Consider the following 20,265-nt stretch of genomic DNA (forward strand, 5'->3'; position numbering starts at 1 on the left):
AATTAGCATTTCCATTCTCTGTTAGCATTGGTCTTTCTTTATGATTGTAAAGGCCATTAGAATTTATCTATACCCAATTTACTTTAAACACCAGTCCTAATCTACTGGCATCAGTCTACTTAATTAGCACATTCTCTACTTTGTCTTCCAGATTTTTTATAAAGATATTAAACAAAATGGGACCCAATATCGATCCTTGTGGGACCCTACTGGAAACCTCTCCCCAACTAGACGGACTACCAATTACGATTTCTCTCTGTATACGGTTAGATAGCCAGTTTTTAATCCATTTATTTGTATTTCTGTTGGGACCAATTTGTTTAGCTGTTCCCTGTAAAATAATGTTTGGGATCTTTGCAGATATTTATGGTCATGTGTCCACAGAGATTTGGGGATAAGTTAAATGTTCTCATAGGACCCTAGTAGGGTTTTCCCAGGTTTATTTTTCAATATAGCTATGGTGGACGTAAGCTTCAATATTCCATTAAAAAATTATTGTCCTAGATAAAGAAAGTGAATGAAACCTATTTTGAGATTTCTTTTCATTTGTATTGGAGGGTTAGAGTGCTATTACATATCATATGGTGGTGTTTCTTGTTTTAGGAAGTGTTGTTGTTGTTATTGTTGTTGATATTGTTAATTGAGTAAGAAATTTAAAACTTTTCCAACTGGTTGGTTCAGAATTCAGAAACAGATATTTTGTCCTAGATTATTTATTTGTGTTTAAGAATGTTTCATTTGCATCAAATCCTTATTGCTGTATTGTTATTTATTTTACAAATAAGTATTATCTTGGTGGGGCCAGAACTTTCATAATGATAAAGAGGCAGTAATCAAAATTATTCCTGGTCAAAACTTGTGTTTCATGAATTTCAAAGACAGTCTTTTGTTGTTGTTGTTGTTATTGTTGTTGTTGTTGTTAATACCTACAGTTTGTTTTCTGAATCCTCATGTGTTTTTCATCTTAATTGGCAAACTGTCATTCAGATTGATGTCCAAATTGGGATAAGAGGATTTTGATGTGAAATTTCTTACCAATCCACCTTTCCATTCACCACTTGAGCAGTACCAGTTTCCTTTCATTTTAATTTCTATTTCTTGGTGAGGCAATGCTTAATATTGAATATTTATAAATGTTTATATGAGGACTTGATGTCAGATAAATTTGCATTATTGTATCTTTTATATCTCATCCTCTTTTTTAATTTTATTGGTTTGACTTCAAAATCCTTGATACTTTCTTGTTTTGCCTTTGGTTGTGCAACAGGTATGGTTAGTCTAGTAAATTGCTACTTTGTTTTTGGTATTTTGTTACATTTTAATTTTAATTCTTGTTTTGAGATTATTTGGAAAATGGTAACTGATTCCAGAAAAAGATGTTTAAAAGCTTGTTAATCATCCTTTTGGTCCTAATCCCTTTAATACTTTGGCACTATTATGTCTGAGCTCTCAGGATATCTTATTTATGTTCTCACTGGTGTTGATATTTATTTTTTACTTTAGTAAATTCTGTTGAAATTAAAGTAGATTGATTTAATGGGATACTATTCAGTGTAGGATGCTTATTATATGGAAGAAAATATAAGTGAAAGATGGAATTTGTATTTATGATAAAAATGGTTAAAGAATATTTTATTCTTCAAACCCCACATCAAATTTTTCTAATGCCTAGGGAAAGCCACATGAAAATTCAGAATATCCTCATGGCATAAAGGATACCTTGAAGAAAATTTGTTTCTTTTGTGCATTAAATTGTTTAGTTGAAGGCTTCAGAGTTAATACTCTATAATTCATTAATAAGGACTCTTATTTTTTAAAAATCTTTCCTCTATTTTACAAAACACTATGTTAAAGAAGATGCTCAATGATTTACACTGAAGTATGAATTTTAATATTTTGTTTTATCATTTTTTTCTTGGTTATGTCTTTATTTAGTCCCTTAAGTCCTCTTTCAAACTCATTCAGAGTGTAAAATAAGGATTGATATTCCACAGTTCAGATGTGAGCTTTTTAATTAAACCTGTAACATGTAGAAGCATCAAGATGCATGTGACAGTCCTGAGAGGCACAAGGAGATGGTGGGATTCTAGGCTCATACTGAACTCAGTTCACATTCAGGCATTGTCTTTTATGGGACAGGTGACTTTGGACATTTTTAACTTTTCAAGTTTCCCAACTGCAAATTGAACACACCAATTTCAGCCTTACAGAGCTGCTGAGAGGATGAAGTGAGATAATTATGTTAAGGACCTTATACAGTACTAGGCAAAGAGCACTTAATTAATACTTGCTATTATTCTGGAGATGGTAAACCGGGAATGTGTGTCTTTCGCATTTTTTTTAACTTTATTACTGTTTTTCTGATTTTTAAATCAATTCATAATTTTTCTTAAATATATGTGTAAAAGGCAGTGAAAACCAACTGTACCCTCTCCCACACAGATATAATCATTGTTAACCCTGCTTTTCATTCAGTTAGTGGCATTCTTTTATATAAATAATCATATTCTATGATTATATAATCATGATTATTTTATACTTAGCTTTTAATATATTTAAGCATGTATATGCATCATTTCTAATAGTGCATTTTACTGACTGTGCATAATTCACTTAACATTTATTGAATGAGTACCAGTTGTTAGAAGTTTGCACTGTTTCTAACTGGTTTTCTATTATAAACAACTCTAAAATAAGCATCACATTGGTGGCATGCTTGCATAACACTGAGTCTTGATATATTCCTTAAAGTGCAGCTACTGGCTCCAAAATTTTTTGTCTTTAAATTGAAACATTGGTAGATATTTCTGAATTATCCCTGAAATGGTTTTCTGTAGTTTGCATACTTATTGGCATCATAGAGAAGCATAGTAATACATAACTGTACGCACAAACACATATACATGCATGCACACAATCACCTCACTCCTAAAATGAGAAAAAAATTAGAAAATAGATGTTTCACCGTGCCCAACTGTGAAAAATACTAGAGTAGAGAGAAAGAAGAATCAAAAAACCCAAGTACAGTTTCTCTTCTCTGTCTAAAAGTCTCAGAGAATTAAACTGCAATGGAAAAAATAAATGAAACAAAAGCAAGCAACACACAACTCAAACTGAAGCTCTGCTAAGAAGAGATGCACAGCAGGGCCACAGTCAGTGCAAACAGGATCATGAGAAATCCATCCAAGCTACAGCTGAGCAAATGAGAAAATCCAGTAACAATATCTTCATCAAGAGGAAGAAACTGCACAAAGAAACTGCATGACAGCTATGAGATACCTAATGGATTGGGCGAGGGACTCAACATGTAAACCTAGAGGAAGACTCTTTATTGAAAAAAAGGTATATATCGCAAGACAAACTAAAATATTACATATCAAATGTATCTTACCAAAAATTGGAAGAGAATAAGAAACAGAAGATCAAGAATGAGACAAGGAACAAGAGGAAATCAAAAGGGAGAAACTGAAGACAAATCAGTTGTTTTAAAAAGTAGTAAACCGGGCCGGGGATTTAGCTCAGTGGTTCCACCACCTGCCTCACAAGCAGAAGGACCCGAGTTCGATCCCCAGTACCAAAAAAAAAAAAATTTTGGCCGGGGATTTGGCTCAGTGGTTTCGCCGCCTGCTGCGCAAGCTCAAGGACCTGAGTTCGATCCCTGGTACCAAAAAACAAAACAAAAACAAACAAAAAAAAGTAGTAAACCCTAGTTCAATCCCCGGTACCAAAAAGAGTAGTAAACCCATATGCCTAAGAATGTTACACAGTAGAAAGTAGTTACATAATCTAAAATTTTAAAAATTGATTCCAAAAGAGCACATAGCCTAGGAGACTTCATCAACAAATCCTATAAAGCATTCAAAATCAAGTAACTGCTGTGGTATTGAACTTCTTGGAGAACATACAGCTATGAGAAAAAAATTCCAAATAATATAGAATTTCACATCACATAAGTATGGTATCAAAACCATATTTTAAAACAGAAATTTAGAAGGAAATTATCAATCCACTGCACTAATGAATTTTAGTGGAAAGAAAGTAAAACCTTAAATTTATATCAACTTGAATCCAGAGAATACTAATAAACTAAATCACAACCACATATTATCTCAAATACATAAATATTATTAATTACTTATATAAACTGAAAAAATGAAAAAAATTCCCCTTCAAATATATACCAAAAATTATTGATAAAAATTGAGTATTGGTTCCTGACTATAAATTTAAAACTCCTTATGAAACTAATACTGTTAAATATTTCCTCACTACAACTCTCTTTGTCTTTATTTACCTCCCTAACCAAAAATTTTGCCTCTTGCCTTTTATTTTAGGATAAAATAGTAAAAGCCAGAACAAAAATGAATACTTATCATCACCACTATTGTTTATTTTTTATTTATAAGTTAATGAAATCACTTGAGAAATATAAAGAATGTAGAAAGGAAGGAAAAATGAATAAGCAGTAACTCTTAAGCAAAAAGTGAAGACAAACAGTTTATTATTTTACTCAAGCAAAATCCAAGAAAATTGACTGTGGAAAACTTTCAGAAGCAATATGAGAAGCTAGGCAAATTCCCATGGCTTTCTTATGTATAAAGAGCATTAAACAGTAATGAAAGTAGAAGGCAGGAAAGAAAGCCATTTCATCCATAAGATTTTAATGAAAGAACACTTTTAAAAAATTCTTTTAAAACTTGTTTTCTTAACTAAACAGTATTTTAAAAGGACATATTCCATGTGTTTAGTGTAACATTATTGTATACCAGTGGGTTTTAAATTTAGTTTTATTTCTTTGGTTATTTTAGAATTCTGACACAGTAATTCTGAAGTTTTATAAAATTATTTAAGGAATCAGAAAAATGAAAAATGAGAAAAGAGTATCAGTAATAGAAGTTTAGTCAATGCAAGACAGTGAATGACTTTAGAGACAAAACCAGTGGCATATTACTTATTACTTTTTAAAATATGGACAGCAGGATGGGATAGTAGGGGCACTTCCATTTTTCACCTTCTAGGTTAATGTAGTGTTTTAGCTGATATTGGCATATAGACATAGAGATACATAGATATATAGATATAAATATATAACCTTATTTTTTCAATTGTGGGCTTTTCATTTCTCTCTCTCTCTCTCTCTCTCTCCTCCCCTACACACATACAAACACACTAACCATACCTACTAGACAGTTATAAACCACTCACAGAGTTCCTATATCTTCCAGTTCTTCTTTTATTACTCAACCAGACAAGCAAACATAATTACTGTCCCAAATAAATCTCACCTTTCAGTTTGTAATGGTTACTGATGGGAAGAACAAAAGAATGAAAGATGGTGAGGGTGGAGAAGGAGGAGAAGGGAGAAGGGAAGGGGAAAGAGAAACTCAAACAGGAAAAGAAAAAAGGCAGAGAGTGGAAGAGAGAGAAAAAGAATGGTGGGAGGGATCATGAAAGGAAAAATAATCATCTGGCTTGAACAGTAACTGTTGTACCCTGGACTTAGTCAAACTGATGCTGATGTCTTTTCTGCTGTCAGTGTTACCAGAGATTCCAGATGCCATGGCAAACTTGGCCAAAGATACCTGTAATATTTTTTCTAGCTTTGTGCATACTTGTAGTCACACTTCCATAGCTCTCTGCAGACATGAGTCCCGAGGAAAGCAGATAAAATATCTTAACTGGGTGGAACAGCCTGGAACTCAGAAGACTCAGCCTCCCCTTACGCCCCCCTCCTCTCCCTATGTACAAAAGTTTTATTTCCATTTTTTTCCTTTTATTTTCACTGTTTTGTCTTGTTTTTTCCTTCCTTTCTCCTCCCTGCTCCCTTGTGGCATAAAATGAAATTTATTTTTAAAAAATAAATAAAGAGGAAAGTATCACAAAAAACTGAAGATCCAGGACCCAACTTTCAACTCCAACACTTAACAAGCCATGCATGTGAATCCAGACAAGCCAATTTCCGTTAGAAAAAAGGATGTGATTTTCACAATCTCATCCACCTTCAGAATCATACAATTCTAGCATCCCCATTGAGTCTTGTTTGGATTTCATTAGTCTCATCACCTCCTTTAAGTGAAACCTACTTTCATTTGCTTCTACTACAAGCCTATGCTAATTAATTTGCCAAGTAGCTTCCTGTTTCATAAAGACCATTGTCTGTAACATGTTTCCTTTTGGAAAAAATGCGGGTAAAAGAATATAAAGAGAAAAATAAAATAATTTTCTGGGGTAGCAATAATTAAAATACTTTGGACCCAATTCCTGTCCTAAAAATGACTCCTATAAAAGATATGCTTCTTACACTGGATGAATTGGAATGTAATTTAAATAGTTGTAAGCTATACATTTGTAAATAATAGAGCAAATAGGTGTATTGAATGATAATCATATTGTGTCCTGAGCTAGTATTTATACATTTTCAAGGTGATTTCTGATTTAATTATCTGAATAATTACCAAATACAAAGAGGGCCAACACAATCCTCATGTTATAGATGAGAAAATGAAAATAGACTCCCAAGAGATCATTGATAAAACAGAGCCAAAGGTTATTGGCATTTCTTGCCCTGTGGTCTTCCATAGCATGGTCAGTCTCTTTCCAAGTCCTTTCTGATTCAGCAAAACTCCCTGGTCAGTAGCTGCCCTGAAAGGAAGCAAAGAATTATGGCCCATTTACTTTCAATTACTTTTTTCTCCTAGAATGGGAATCACAACCAGTTAAATTTTGTAAACATATTTATTCTGTGAGAACAACTAGGTTGCCACTAAACAAAATTAAATAAACCACAGTAAAGTTTGTATGGAACATTGTGGTTTTTCAAAATGCACGTCAATTTCCATTTTGGAATTTGAAATACAGCAACCCTGGCATACTTCTATCACATTTCTAGATCACAGACACAAGCCAATCCAGCTACAGTGGGGTATTACCATAGTCTTAGTAGATACATGCAATCATTTTTAATTCTAAGGCAAAGATTCACCTATTTCTCTTATTCCTGAAGTTAGCAGAAGACATATGTATTAGGAAGAGTTAATTTTCCCCTCTTTCCTCTATGTCATCTGTATTTTACAGTATTTATTTTATACTTGATAAAATCCTAGATTCTAGGAAATGAGGTAGCAGTTCTACTATCATGAATATAATTCTGGCTGAGAAAAGTCTGGAAAGACTAGGAACTATTTATTGCAAAGAGAAAAAGAAAACTATGTTTCATGGGAAACTCTAGGAATCAAAAGCTGGCATCAAATTTTTATTAACCATCTTTCTATTAATATTAAATTATTTTATTTTAAAAAATGCAGTAGCTTCAGGAAGTACCTTCTTGTGTTCCTAAAGAAATTAGGAATTTTTATGGGCTCTGCTGCAAAGAGATTTACAGGGTTGCTTGTTGCTTATTTAATTTCAACAAGGGGTATCTAGGAAGACATAATAGAAATGGACTCTGACATAATTTTGAAACCTCCCTCAGCAATAAACAAGCTGTCTCTTTGCCTCTTAACAGTTCTACTAGGTTCTACTCCAGAATACTTCTGTAAGCTGGACTGGCTTCAAGGGCACTGTAACAAGCTTCCTCCTCTGAATCAGAAGATACCTGCCCTGGGTGCCTAACTTCGAATTAGGGCTGAGCACCTCTGAGTACAGGAGAGCCAGCCAGCCTACCCCAGATGCCCTCTGAGAGTACACAGTAACAATGTGGCCTCACAAGGGGATACTGCTTTATTGAGCATTTCAAGTTTCCTGAGCCCAGGATCAGGGACTTTCAATAGCTATCATAAGTATTTTAATTTTACGTATTTGTGGAGTATAGTTTGATCATTTAATATATGTGCAAATCAGTGTAATTAACAACCCAGTTCCTATCTTCCAGTTCTTCGTAAGATATATAATATTGTGGACTGGTCATACTCCCTTTTGCTATATAGAACATTAGAAGTCATTGCTTACTATAATTTTGTTTTAGTACTTGTTACCCAACCTTCTTCTAGCCCCCCTATCTCCCATATCCTTCAAAATCCCTAGTAAGCACTGTTCTATATTCAAATATTTTTTTGCTCATGGATTAAATTTAGCAGTTGAGAATGGTTAAGGGTGCAGGCTGACCTCACTCAATCAAACCAACTTGAATTTGAACTGAGACAGCCACCAGCACATGCTCCAAGACTGTCACTTATGAGCCATGTGAGCATGGGACCTATCTGAGCCACAGTTTCCTCATTGGTACAATGAGGCTTATAGTTCCACCATAAGAAGTTGGGTTTGACAATTACATGGGGAAGCACACAGAAAGTATTTGGGATGACAGCTGGCACTTGAAAACCAATAACCATGAAGTTGATGTCTACCATGAAAGGATCAAAAGGACAGAATTCAGACATTTTCTATTTCTTGAGATTTATTTCTAAATTCAGTAACATCATTGTTTCTAAACTCAGTAGCATCATCTTTTTCAGTCTAATGGAATAGTCTACCTCCCAGTAATATTATTTTAATAGGAGTGATAATCACAGTACATAGATGATGCATGCTGCTGACTTTCAGAGGAAGGAGACATTACTTTTACATGCTTGTCCAGGAAAAGCTTCACAGAGTAAAAGGGACATTCCATCTGAACACAGAATGGCAAGAAGGGCAAGTAGTTATTCAGTCCACCCAGATACATGTGTCTCCCATAAAAGAATAGCATCCTAACCCTTGAAAGAAATCAAAAAGGTCTCCTCTTTATAAATACCTTGATACCTAGAGTAGGAGAGTGACTAGACCATGGTCATACAGCAGTTAAATAACAAAGACTAGACTACAGCCAGTTCTTCAGTATGACCTGTCCATTGGGCAGCACAGTTTTTCATTACTCATTTGATAATATACAGTAATTTTACTTGCACTGGTAATCAATCTGTTCCAATGAAGCACCTCTGAAAAATGAGTACATAGGAAAACATTCTGGTATAGTCAAAAAAGTTCTATCCCTGCTCATGCCCACTGTATAACATTGAGCAAGTCACTTCCTATATCTGAACTATTACTAATACCTATTAAAAGTTAATATTTAGCAAGGGCTTAAACAAAGCAAGAAAATGGCTAAGTACACTACTTGAATTATTTCGCACCGTCTACTGCTCCCAAACAGCATTGCATAGAAGGTCATCTTCAGACCACAACATCTGAATCAACAATACTTTAAGAAATAGAGTCTTCAGCCTCATTCTTAATTACTTAATCAGAGTTTCTGGTTGCTCAGGAGTATAAATTTTAGCAACATCTCCAAAGCATTCTGAAGATCCAAAAAATTTAAAGCTTACAGATTTACAAGATAGTCCTACAGTCCTCTAAAATTCTACTAATGACCAAACCTGAGGACCAAAGAGGAGTTATCAAATTCAAATTGAACTATTTTATGTAGCAAACCTGGGGTTGAACTCAAGTTGCTTGTTTTTGTTTTATTTGAGTTTTTAATATTTGACCCAGGGTCTAGTTGATATTTTATTCTTCAGCAAACCATCATTCTTTCCACTTTCCTAAATCCTTAATTTTTTTTCCACCTCAAACTTTAGCCTGTGTTTCATAAAGTTGAGCAACTTTCACTGTCCATCACCATCATCAGATCTCAAAGCTAAGGGTAGTTTGGTGTTAGAAGGGAATAAAGGGAAGTTTGACAGGGGTAAATCAGTCAAAGGGTGGTTCTCCTAACCCAGAGAGTTAGGGAGCAAGGCTGGAGTTTACATCTGATGAGTGTCCATTGGAGTAATTAATTGGTCAAAGGCACAGACACCGTCAGACTGCAGCTGTGCAAGGGATCCTTGCCTGAGGTGGATTTCATAGTTGCCTGAAGATTTAGTTTGAACTTTGTGATTCATTCAGCATCCTTAAAGGAGACCACAAAAGCTATTGTTAATTAACTCCTCCATTTTTCACTTATAAGGAGGATGGAAGCCAAAGACTCCATGTGAACTACTTGGACATCTACCCAAGGTTCCCAGAGAAAAAAAGTTTAAATCCCATAATCATAGACTTTTGGAAAAACCAAGGGATCTAAAGGATCATTTATCCCAGTGCCTCTCAATCCTCATTGTATATAAAAGTGACCAGAGAACTTGTTAAAATGCAGACTGTTTATTGGTATGTCTAGGAAAAGGCTTGCAAGTCTACATTTCTCACCAACTTCACAGGGGTGCCAAAGCAGTTGATCTGTGAAACACAGGAAATAGAAAAGACCTTGCTCAGTGGTCCAAATGAGTTATTATCTAGTCCCAATCCCCAGTGACTCATGGTGCCACCTTGAGTCCTACACTTAGGATTCTGCATTTAAGTGTGGGACCAACTGGTTAATTATCTATCATAAGCCTAGGAATAGGGAATGTCATCTGAAAAAATTCTCTCATGTCAACATGGAGAAATTTAAATCCAGAAATTTCTGTGATTTATTCAGCATCATACAAGCTAGTGAGTGGTAGAATTAGCTAAATAAAGCTAGAATGTAAATCTAGATTTTTTTCTCTGAGTTACACATTTTAATCACAGATTGCAATAGACACTGCTTCAAAATATCTCTTCTCAGTTCTATAATTGGGAAATCCAGCTAGAATACAATTTGGGTTCCAGCCAGAATATTCACCTAGCTTAGTCTCTGGAAAGCTCAGCAACTTCTGTAAAAAAATTTCTCTGGGCCAGTTTTCTCCTCTATGAGATGAGGGAGTTCATATTTGATCTTTCAAATTCATCTGATGTTGTAGAGAGCAGTGAGCTAAAACATATGAACACACTTTGACAAAACATGAGTGACTTAATTGGAGGGAAATTTCATTAACAGATTTGTTGGACAATATGGAAGTTTACTCACAAGATTACTAATTTTGGAAATGAACACACATAAAATCTTACTATGACTCTAGTACTATTTTGAATTTTTATTCATGAAGCTCTTCTGATTCTCCACCCACTTTTAATGTCTCTGGCCTATGAAAAACATGCATGGCCATGGGATGGGGTGGGGGAGATGAGCCACTCAGTCAAAACCTTGCTAACATTATCTTATTGTGAGCAGAGATGACTCCCATTAGCAAGAACCCCCCACCCGCGCATTGGCTCATTCCTGTCTAAAAGGAGTGTTGGAGACTTCTTTTTTATTCTAAACCCTCCAAAAAACTTTTCCTTTCTTGTGCTTGGCTCAGTTGACTTAGTCATTCCTATCCCTGAATCAGTCTCTGCCAAGGGGAAGAAAGTATCACAACTGGCTTAAAGCAGTCAGGCTCACATCTGGAACAGAAAGTCAGCTGTATTGTTGTTGCACTGAATGGGATGTGGTCCACTAGCATATTCACAGCAAAGGGTGGGAGGAAAATGTAGGGAATTAGTTTTACCTGGTAATATACACCAGTAAGGTCTTATCTTATCTCCCATTTGTAGTGGTTTAAAGTTTCAAGGCTCATAACAATGGTTACTTTTTGTTACACACTTACTTCACAGTATACCAGATGTGAAGTCAGGCTCATTGTATCACTCAGCTTTACTTTACGGTAACAAATACCTAAGATACATCAACTTATAAACTGAAAAGATGCACTTGGGCTCACAGTTTTGAAGGTTTCAGTTCTTTACCAGTTGGCCGGATTTTTTTGGACCTGTGGTAGCACATCATGGTAGAAATGCATGGCAGAGCATAGCCATTCACATGATGTCTAGCAAAGGAACGAAGAGGGGCTGGCTCCCAGTGTTCCCTTCGATGATATGTTCCCAAAGGCTAGAAGACCTCCCATTAGGCACTGCTTCTTAAATTTTACCTCCCAGTAGCACTACAGGGTAGGAACCAACACATGGCTTTGGAGGACATTTAAGATCAAAATTATAGCATTCCTTAAATAACTTACTCCATCTTAAAACAACCCTCCAGTGTACTTTTATCTTAAAGATGATACGGTGTAACTTAATTTTAAAGATGAAACTGGAGTTCAACTAAGCTATGGAACTTATGCAATGTCACACTGCTTGCAAGTAGAGGAGCTGAAATTCAAAGCTGACTCCAAAGTTCATATCCTCAAGATTTAATTTATATAAATGTTCTTATCTATATTAGAATTTAAAATAGCACTATACAAAAACAATGTATAAAATGCAGTTTCATATTATCTTAATCATCACAATGAAACTCTCCCTATGGAAGCATTAAATTAGAAAGAGAGATTTATTTCCCATAAATAAATGAAGCTGAAATTAATCTTAAAACTTAGTTTTACTGACGGATACAAATGTTCCCTTCACAAACTTGGATCCTGCTGGCAGATAAGAAAATAAAACATTTTTAGTTACTTTTTGCCCCTGCAATTTATGAGGATAAAAAATCAAACAAGTATGTATCAGGAAAAATCATGATTCAATCTCTTTTCTTCTTGTGAATAATGAAGTCTCAACTTTAGACACTTTCCTGGAAGAGTGAAAGTAGAAGATTCACACAGCCTACAACCTAGTGGAAGCTCCCTGCCAAAGGGCTATAAGGGCGATAGCTGAGAGAATGTTATCTAGATTGATCCCTTTATTTGTGTTTTTAGATTGGCTGAACAGCAGCTGTCATCCCCCTCTCACCGAGTCTGCACACGTTCTAGTTGGGGACTGGTTTGTCATGCTGAACCTTTCCTGATTGAGACATAGCAGAAGTTCAGTTCCTCCATACCCTTACTTCAATAATAATAAAGGTTACTATTCCTTGAGTTTATCATATGCAGCATTATTCTAAGTGCTTTACATGAATCACTTCATTCAATCCTTATTTTATAATTGAGAAAACTGAAGTTCAGAAATGTTAAATATTTCACTTAATATCACAATTTTGTGCTATTGTCTTTAACCTAGTCTTCTCGGTGCTTTTTCAAAAACGTATTAATCATGTATCTAAGCTTCCACTCACAGGATTCATTAACCAACCAGTATGAGCCCATACACCTCACCTCACCCCATCTCTGACTTTGGCACTACCTCCATGTCCCTACCACCCAAGAACCAAAACAACTCAAAATCTGTAGACACAGAATCCACTGGTTGCATCACTGCATGTCTGTGGACCTCACTCCCCTGCTGCTTGATCCACCCTTTCTTGAGATGTCCATGAGAGTCCTGCCCACATGTTTTGCCCTAGGTCAGCTTTCTGGCTTCTGGGATACATTAAATGAAAATCCATAGGATGTGGAGGGTAAGGTTATGTGGACAGAGTGGCTATCTCTCATGCATGTGAGTGAGCTGATTATATCCGGATGGGATCTTTTGAAGTCAGTGGGCTGAGAGATTCTCTTTTTGAGTGAAGATCTTCTAGGAAGAAGGAATTGTCCTAATTTTAGATGGATTAAAATATCAGTGACTTGCTTAAGGCAGACAGAAATGAATCTTTGGTTTCTTTGCTTCTGGCTGAGAGCTGCAAATGAGTTATAACTTTCCTCTGAACCAGAACTGAGTCAGTGGGTAGTTTTGTATATCCAAGAACATCCGCATTCACTTCTAGGACAAGATTTGGCCCACTTTCAAAGCCCATAAACAAAAGAAAATCATGAGCCTCTTTGTTACCTGGGAAGAATTAAATGACAACCTTTATCTCAGTCATGACTCTGGTATATCTTGAAATTTAACCTGATTGACTTCTGCATTTATTTCTCACCATTATAGCTTTGGAATGTGATGAGGTGGGGCAGGGAGCAGTGACCACAGCCTCCTTCGTTCCCTAGCAGTGAGGTGGGCAGTCACCATCTCTGAAAATAGGTGTGAGCTCCAGGGAGAATGTAGCTCCTCCTTTAGAGGTTGTCCTTTCTTCCTCCTCCTTTACCTCTGCACCTTAGAAACAGTTAACTAGAATGTTTCCTACTTTGTAGAAAGAAACCAAAACAAATGACTTCTATGGTATTATTTTAAAAAAACAGATTGGGAAATTGTGAATTTCTAGTGAAATGATCTGTATAGAAATCTTCAGCAAGTCATCATCAATGATACTTTGAGGTGGATGAACCAGCTAATGAGAAGATTAGATCAAAACAGAAATGCTGAATCGGCTAGAACAGAGGATAGGTAGAACTCTTGAAGACATTGGTGTAAGAAAAGATTTTATGAACAAAACCTCAGTTGCCCATGAATTAGCACAATCATCAAGTGGGATCTCATCTCATTAAAAAGCTCTGGACAGCAAGAAAAACCACCAATAGTGTGAAGAGACAGCCCACAATGTGGGAAAAAATGTTCACCTGCTGTTCTTCAGACATAGGTCTACTATCTAGAATCTATAAAGAACTTAAAAAAATCAGACTTCCCAAATTTAAAGACCCAGTCCAAAAATGGGCATCTGAAATGAACAGACATTTCTCACACAAAGAAGTAGAAATAGCAAATAAACATGAAAAAGTGTTCAACATCACTGGTCATTCAAGAGATGCAAATGAAAACACGCTGAGATTCCACCTCACCCCAGAAAGAATGGCTGCTATCAAGAAATCAACCAATAACAAATCCTGGTGGGGCTGTGGGTAAAAAGGAACCATGCTGCACTGCTGGTGGGAGTGTAAACTGGTGCAACCACTGTGGAAATCAGTGTGGAGATACCTCAAAGAACTAGGACTGGAAGTCCCATTTGACCCCGCTATTCCCCTGCTGGGTATCTTCCTCAAAGAATTAAAAGAATCATACCACAGTGATATATGTGCACCCATGTTCATAGCAGCACAATCTGTAATAGCTAAAACTTGGAAACAGCCCAACTGCCCATCAACTGGAGATTGGATAAAGAAAATGTGGGGTTTTTTTTTTAATATAAAATGGAGTACTACTCAGCCATCAAAAATGAGAAATTGGAGACATTTATAGCTAAATGGATGCACACTGAAGTGATAATCTTAAGTGAAATAAATAGGACAAACGTGTAAATACCAAATAGTTCCTCTAGTGTGAGAAACTGAAAGTGTACATAAGGACTAAAAGGTATAATTGATAATGTGAAATAGGAAGAAAAGGGGCAAAGGGGAAGGGGATGTGGGAGGGGTAGGGGAAAGGAAAGAAGGGAATGGAATTAATATGAGAAAATGAAAAAAATAGAAACAAAGTTTTTGTAAATAGGGAGGGGTGGAGGGATGGAGGGGATGCAGGGGAATGGGGAAAAAACAAGAACCAAGAGAGATTATGTAAAGGTGCAAATTTCCAATGATGAATGTCATTATATTGTATACCTAAAATGTACCAATAAAATTAATTTTTGAAAAATCACGTCCTTATGGTGTGGCACTTGCGTCCATAAGCCAGATGAAAACTGAAGCACAGCAAGACATTGGCTTGCACAGTGTCAGTTCTCAGATGTTAGAATTCCTGTGAGCTATCAGGCTTGGATGGCAGATTTCCCTACTTCCTTGAAACTTGGCAGAAAACTTAAATTTTAAGTTTTAGGCCAGATATTGTGTGCCTGTAGTCCCAGCTACTTGGAAAGCTGAGGTAGGAGATCTCTTGAACCAGGAATTTAGGGCCAACCAGGGCAGCAGAGTGAGACCCTGTCTCTTAAAACAACAAATGGGTTTGGAGCTTAGGTCAACTCATTGTCAAGCCTGGCTCCACTGCACAGTTCCTGAGGATTTCTGATAATGTGAAGCTATATTTCAGTGAAAGAAATGTTCATTAAAATTGATAGAGCATAAATACAGTTTACTACATAGTTTTTTCATTAGATTTTTCAATCTAAATCTAAATGCCTATCCCTTTAATTAAAACAAGCAGCTTATATTTTATTAAATTAAGAAGCAGCACATAGAAAATTCTACCAATGTTCTAAAAGAAATTATTCAATTCATCATGTTTTTTATTCAGTGTTTTAATACTATTAAATATAGTAATTTGAAAGTATTTTCCTCTCTTCCAAATTTAACATCCAGCCTTCTATATCCATTGAAATAGTCATTTAAAAAAATCAGTGATCTGTAGTTTATATGTTTCTCTTAATATATTTCACACAAATTAACATACAGGAAAAAATAAAAACTAATTGTTGAGGAAATTAATTTGTTTCTGTGAGAGTGAAAGGTATGGAAGCCATTAAACTACCCAAAATCAGGAAAGCTACTTAATTTCCACTGAAGAACGGTCCTGTACAATTTTCCACAGCAAGGACCTACTTCTAGGGAAAAGAAATTTTAACATTGTTCTCTGTAGTTTGCATGGGACACGTCCTAAAACTATAGGATATTTTTTACAAGACAAATTTTCTCTGTCTGTAGTTCTTAATGTTATGCTGCACACTTAAAAAAAAAAAAAAACTAGGTCACTGTAGATTAAATGGAACAAGAAGGAATTTTTATTTTATTTATTTATTTTTTTGGTACCGGAGATCGAACTTGGGACCTTGTGCTTGTGAGGCAGGTGGTGGAACCACTAAGCTAAATCCCCGGCCCAGGAAGGAATTTTTTAAAAAATTAAATCTACAAGAAAGTTGGTACCACACCCTGCGGGCTAAATATTTGGCTATGATGTTGACCACCAAAGTGACATTTAGAATTTTGGATTTAAATGTCCTTCAGGTAGGCAGGTTTATATTTTCCAGTCTAGTTACCACTAGACCAATTTCTTCCCATTCTCTATTACACTGGCTTCACTCTGTGTGTGTGTGTGTGTGTGTGTGTGTTTGTACTTGGGATTAAACTTAAGGCCTTCACACTGAGCTACATTCTCAAGCCTGCTTTCATTTTTCATTTTGACACAGAATCTCACTGAGTCAATAAGCTTGTCTTTTGTATAACCTCCCTAACCTAATTTGAATGTGGGATCTCAGATTTAGTTTTACCATCTCGAAAACTCAATGTAGCAAGTTTTGTTTTGAATATTTACTTTATATCAATGTACTAGAGGTAGCAAGCAGCAAGACAGAGCCCCTGTCCATGTTTTCATTTCAAGGGAAACATGCATTCAGTGAGTTTATGGCAAGAGGATTGAATGTGGTGGAGGGAATTAGCAGAGCTTCCCTTAGTCCACCTACATTTTCTGACTTTAAAAATAGCAGAGGCCAGGGCTGGTGGTACTGCTCAGTGGTAAAGCAAGTTCTTGGCATAAGTTCATTTCCCAGCACCAAACAACCAAGCAACCAACAAACCAAAACTGAGGCCTAGAGAGTACACTAGGTTAGAACCAGCTCTCCTCTCTGAGGTCAGTGTTCTTTTCACTCTGCTTGTGGATCTAAAAAGATCAGGAACCCATATGGGATGTGCCCAAAGGGTACCAGTTACCTGTTCAGCATACTGCTCCTGCTGGTCACAGGACTTTCCCACTACTGATTCTGTGTTAATTATAAATTTTATCGAGGCCCTATCTCACAGGGCCCTTTGGAGAGAAGAATCGTATTCTTCTCCTTCTGGTCCTGATCCGGCTTCCTACTTTTCCTGTGAAAACTTCATTACCACTCAGAGCAACAGCCTAAAGTCTCACTACGCTCACTTGATTTATCTCCTTGACTGGATGGATTTTGTCAGAAGCAGAATTTTTTCACCTTATAATGACATTAGAATAAGAAGATCATACAAGCCTTAGATTCATAAAGAATGAATTCACTGGTGTTGTAGTCAGGGTTTTGGCAAGAGAATAATTTACTACAGGACACATAGTTTATAGGATTGTTTTATGATAATTACCCAAAAAGTCAAATGCAAAGGAGTGCAAGAGATTAACTACACAATAGGGGCCCGAAGAATCCAGCTGAGGGCCTGGATCCCAGCAATGTCCCACGCAAGTCCAGCTAAAGGCTTAGAGTCTAAGGCAATGTCCTCCTCGAGTCCAGCCAGTGGCCTAGAGCCCATGGCAATGTCTCATGCTTGCCTGTATTGAGGATCTGTACCTGGAGGGCCCAAAGGCCAGTGGTGGAAGTCAGAAAACCTATGCCAGTGAGATGAAGAATTTGTGCCACCAAGCTGAGTGACCCACATTGGAGCCCGTAAGTGATGCTCACGGTGAAGATCAGAGCTCCCCTGATGAGAACAGCAGCCATTCGCAGTGACAGCGAGGCTCTGAGGTCTTCCTCCAATGAGAACAGCCTAGTTCTCATCAGGAAAACCATCTGCAGCAAGCTTCTCCTAGAAAATCAACAGGCCAGGATCTTCCCCTCCAGTTCTCTTTTTATGGTTATTGGTAACAGACTTCAGGTGGATCCTCCACACCCAGACCACGCTGCTTAAGTTCAGATGGCCATTACAAGTTGACAATTAGTCAATCCATTACAACTGGTGCGATTCTTTAACAAAGTATTTGCCAAGGAAACCTTGAGACACAACCATGAGAATTGAAAGTTGAAAATCAAAACAACAATAACTAGGTTACACCACATTTTAGAATCACAGGTGCTTATTACGTAAGTATTCCCTTTTTTGCTGGTTTTTTAAAAGTTAATTTTATTGGTACATTTTAGATATACACCAGGATCACTCACAGTCATCATAGGGAATTTGTACCGGTACCTAATATATCACTCTTCTTTTTTTCCCCAATGCCCTCCCTTTCCTTCAGTATTTCTTAACAAGAAAGTAACTATCCACATGCACTTACCTCAGTATTTCAGCAATATGTTCCTTTATTTAATTTCCCATTCTGAACTCCCAGTTTGCTTGTTACTTGACTCACTTTGGTTTGGGGATTTGAAGAGTCAAAGAATTTGACTTTCTCTTGCTTTCTTAGAATCTCCATTTCAGATTCTGATTGAGTGAACTTTCTTTTACCTCTTAGAATAATGAGCACATGCTAGAGGTTTTTCGGTGTTTTCTGTTTAAAAACAGTGCTTTGGATGTTCCCACGTGGTTAGCAGTTCACTGCCTTAGCATTTACATTGCATAGGTCAGAGTGTCATTTCATGGAAGTTAAGTGAGATCTACCCATAAGTAGTCACAGTAATTAGAAATTGAAGTTTTAGGGCCGGGAATTTAGCTCAGTGGGGCTGCACCTGCCTTGTAAGCGCAAGGTCCTGCGTTTGATCCCCTATACCAAAAAAAAAAAAAAAAAGAAAAGAAAAGAAATTGGCTTCTGGAAATTTCTAATTTTTTTTGTTTTGATGTTATGAGTGGTGAACTAAGATTTTAAATAGTTCCATTTTCCCTTTTCAACCTAAGTTTATAATGCTGTTTGGTTACTAAGGGATATGGTTCACTTTTCTTTCTTTCTTTTTTTTTTTTTTGATACTGGAGATCGAACTCGGGACCTTGCGCTTTCGAGGCAGGCAGCAGAACCACTGAGCTAAATCCCCAGCCCTATGATTCTCTTTTCTATCCATGACTATCAACCATAATATGAACATCACTCCAGAGAATAGACCTATCATAGAAAAAGGTAGAAGAAAGGAAACAACAATATTAAAACCAAACCTGAAATTAACTGAATATTTTATAAATTCAAGGCATACTATTTTGGTGGTTAATGCAATCTTCCAGCAAAATGGAATTGTATTTTTCAAATTTCAAAATGGAATGCATTTTTCTTCCCTAATTGTGAAAAATATTTGAGGAAGACAAGAAGGATTATACAAAGCTCTTAACCCACATGATTAACATGAATTTCACCTTGTTAGAACCCGTGGTGGCACAGGTCAATCTGATAACACAGAGATGTCTCTCCTGCTCTGCCTGGCAACATAGCTGATTCAGTCAGGGTGCAAACTGCTCTCATTCCCAGTCATTGTGGGAGGCTCTGGAATGCTAATGGAAATAAACCTGTTTTGTTTTGTTTTGTTTTGTTGCTTTGCTTTTCCCCCCAGCAAAGTTCAGCCCTTGATTCTTGATTGATAATCACAGTAACTTCAGGTAAAAGTGTTCCTTCAAGATTTTTGAATGAGAAACAGGAGATTTTCTTTATTGGCATTGTCCTGCTTAGTAGATCCTCTCCCAAAAAATCTTGTGGTCAGAAACGGACCCAGAAAGCAAGTGGTATAGATCTTTGGACTTTGCAAGGCCTACACTGTAGGTTCTTGCAAAGGCAATTTATCTACAGAGTATGACAGATTCAGCGTGGTGGTACAGACTATTGTCAGAACCTTCTTCTTTTTATTATTTCGCTGTTTCTTCTTCACTTACAGTCAGCCCCTCTGCTGCTATCCAATAAAATAGTAGTTTTTCAAATACCGACTATAGACGACCAGCCCAGTGTCAGCTGGGAACTTACTAGAAATGGAAATCACTGAGATTCACTGGTCTTTCTGTCTGCTTCATTTCCTTTCATTTGCTTTTGCTCCCCTCTCTGTTGTTTCGGCTAGCATTGATAAAATTCTCATGGCTCTCTGAAATA

General features: G+C 36.5%; 1 protein-coding gene and 1 long non-coding RNA gene across 4 annotated transcripts in view; one reads left to right on the plus strand and one right to left on the minus strand.

Annotated features, from left to right (window-relative positions):
* Gabrb2 (gamma-aminobutyric acid type A receptor subunit beta2) overlaps positions 1 to 20,265 on the plus strand; it is a 213,827-nt gene that overhangs the window by 180,641 nt on the left and 12,921 nt on the right. For 2 of the 3 annotated variants that reach the window (XM_021240141.2, XM_087194869.1), the window contains exon 10: positions 152 to 265. The exons of the other annotated variant lie outside the window; for it this stretch is intronic. In XM_021240141.2, the coding sequence (XP_021095800.1) occupies positions 152 to 265 (114 nt within the window). The remainder of the gene's footprint in view (positions 1 to 151; positions 266 to 20,265) is intronic. 3 annotated transcript variants of the gene reach the window in all.
* The window catches only part of LOC147822974 (uncharacterized), a 206,723-nt gene that overhangs the window by 7,985 nt on the left and 178,473 nt on the right, over positions 1 to 20,265 (minus strand). The gene's annotated exons all lie outside the window — the stretch shown is intronic.

This window comes from Heterocephalus glaber, unplaced genomic scaffold (genome assembly GCF_053883595.1).
Source record: "Heterocephalus glaber isolate CG9 unplaced genomic scaffold, H.glaber_assembly_v1.0 deba00001606, whole genome shotgun sequence".
Taxonomy (NCBI): domain Eukaryota; kingdom Metazoa; phylum Chordata; class Mammalia; order Rodentia; family Bathyergidae; genus Heterocephalus; species Heterocephalus glaber.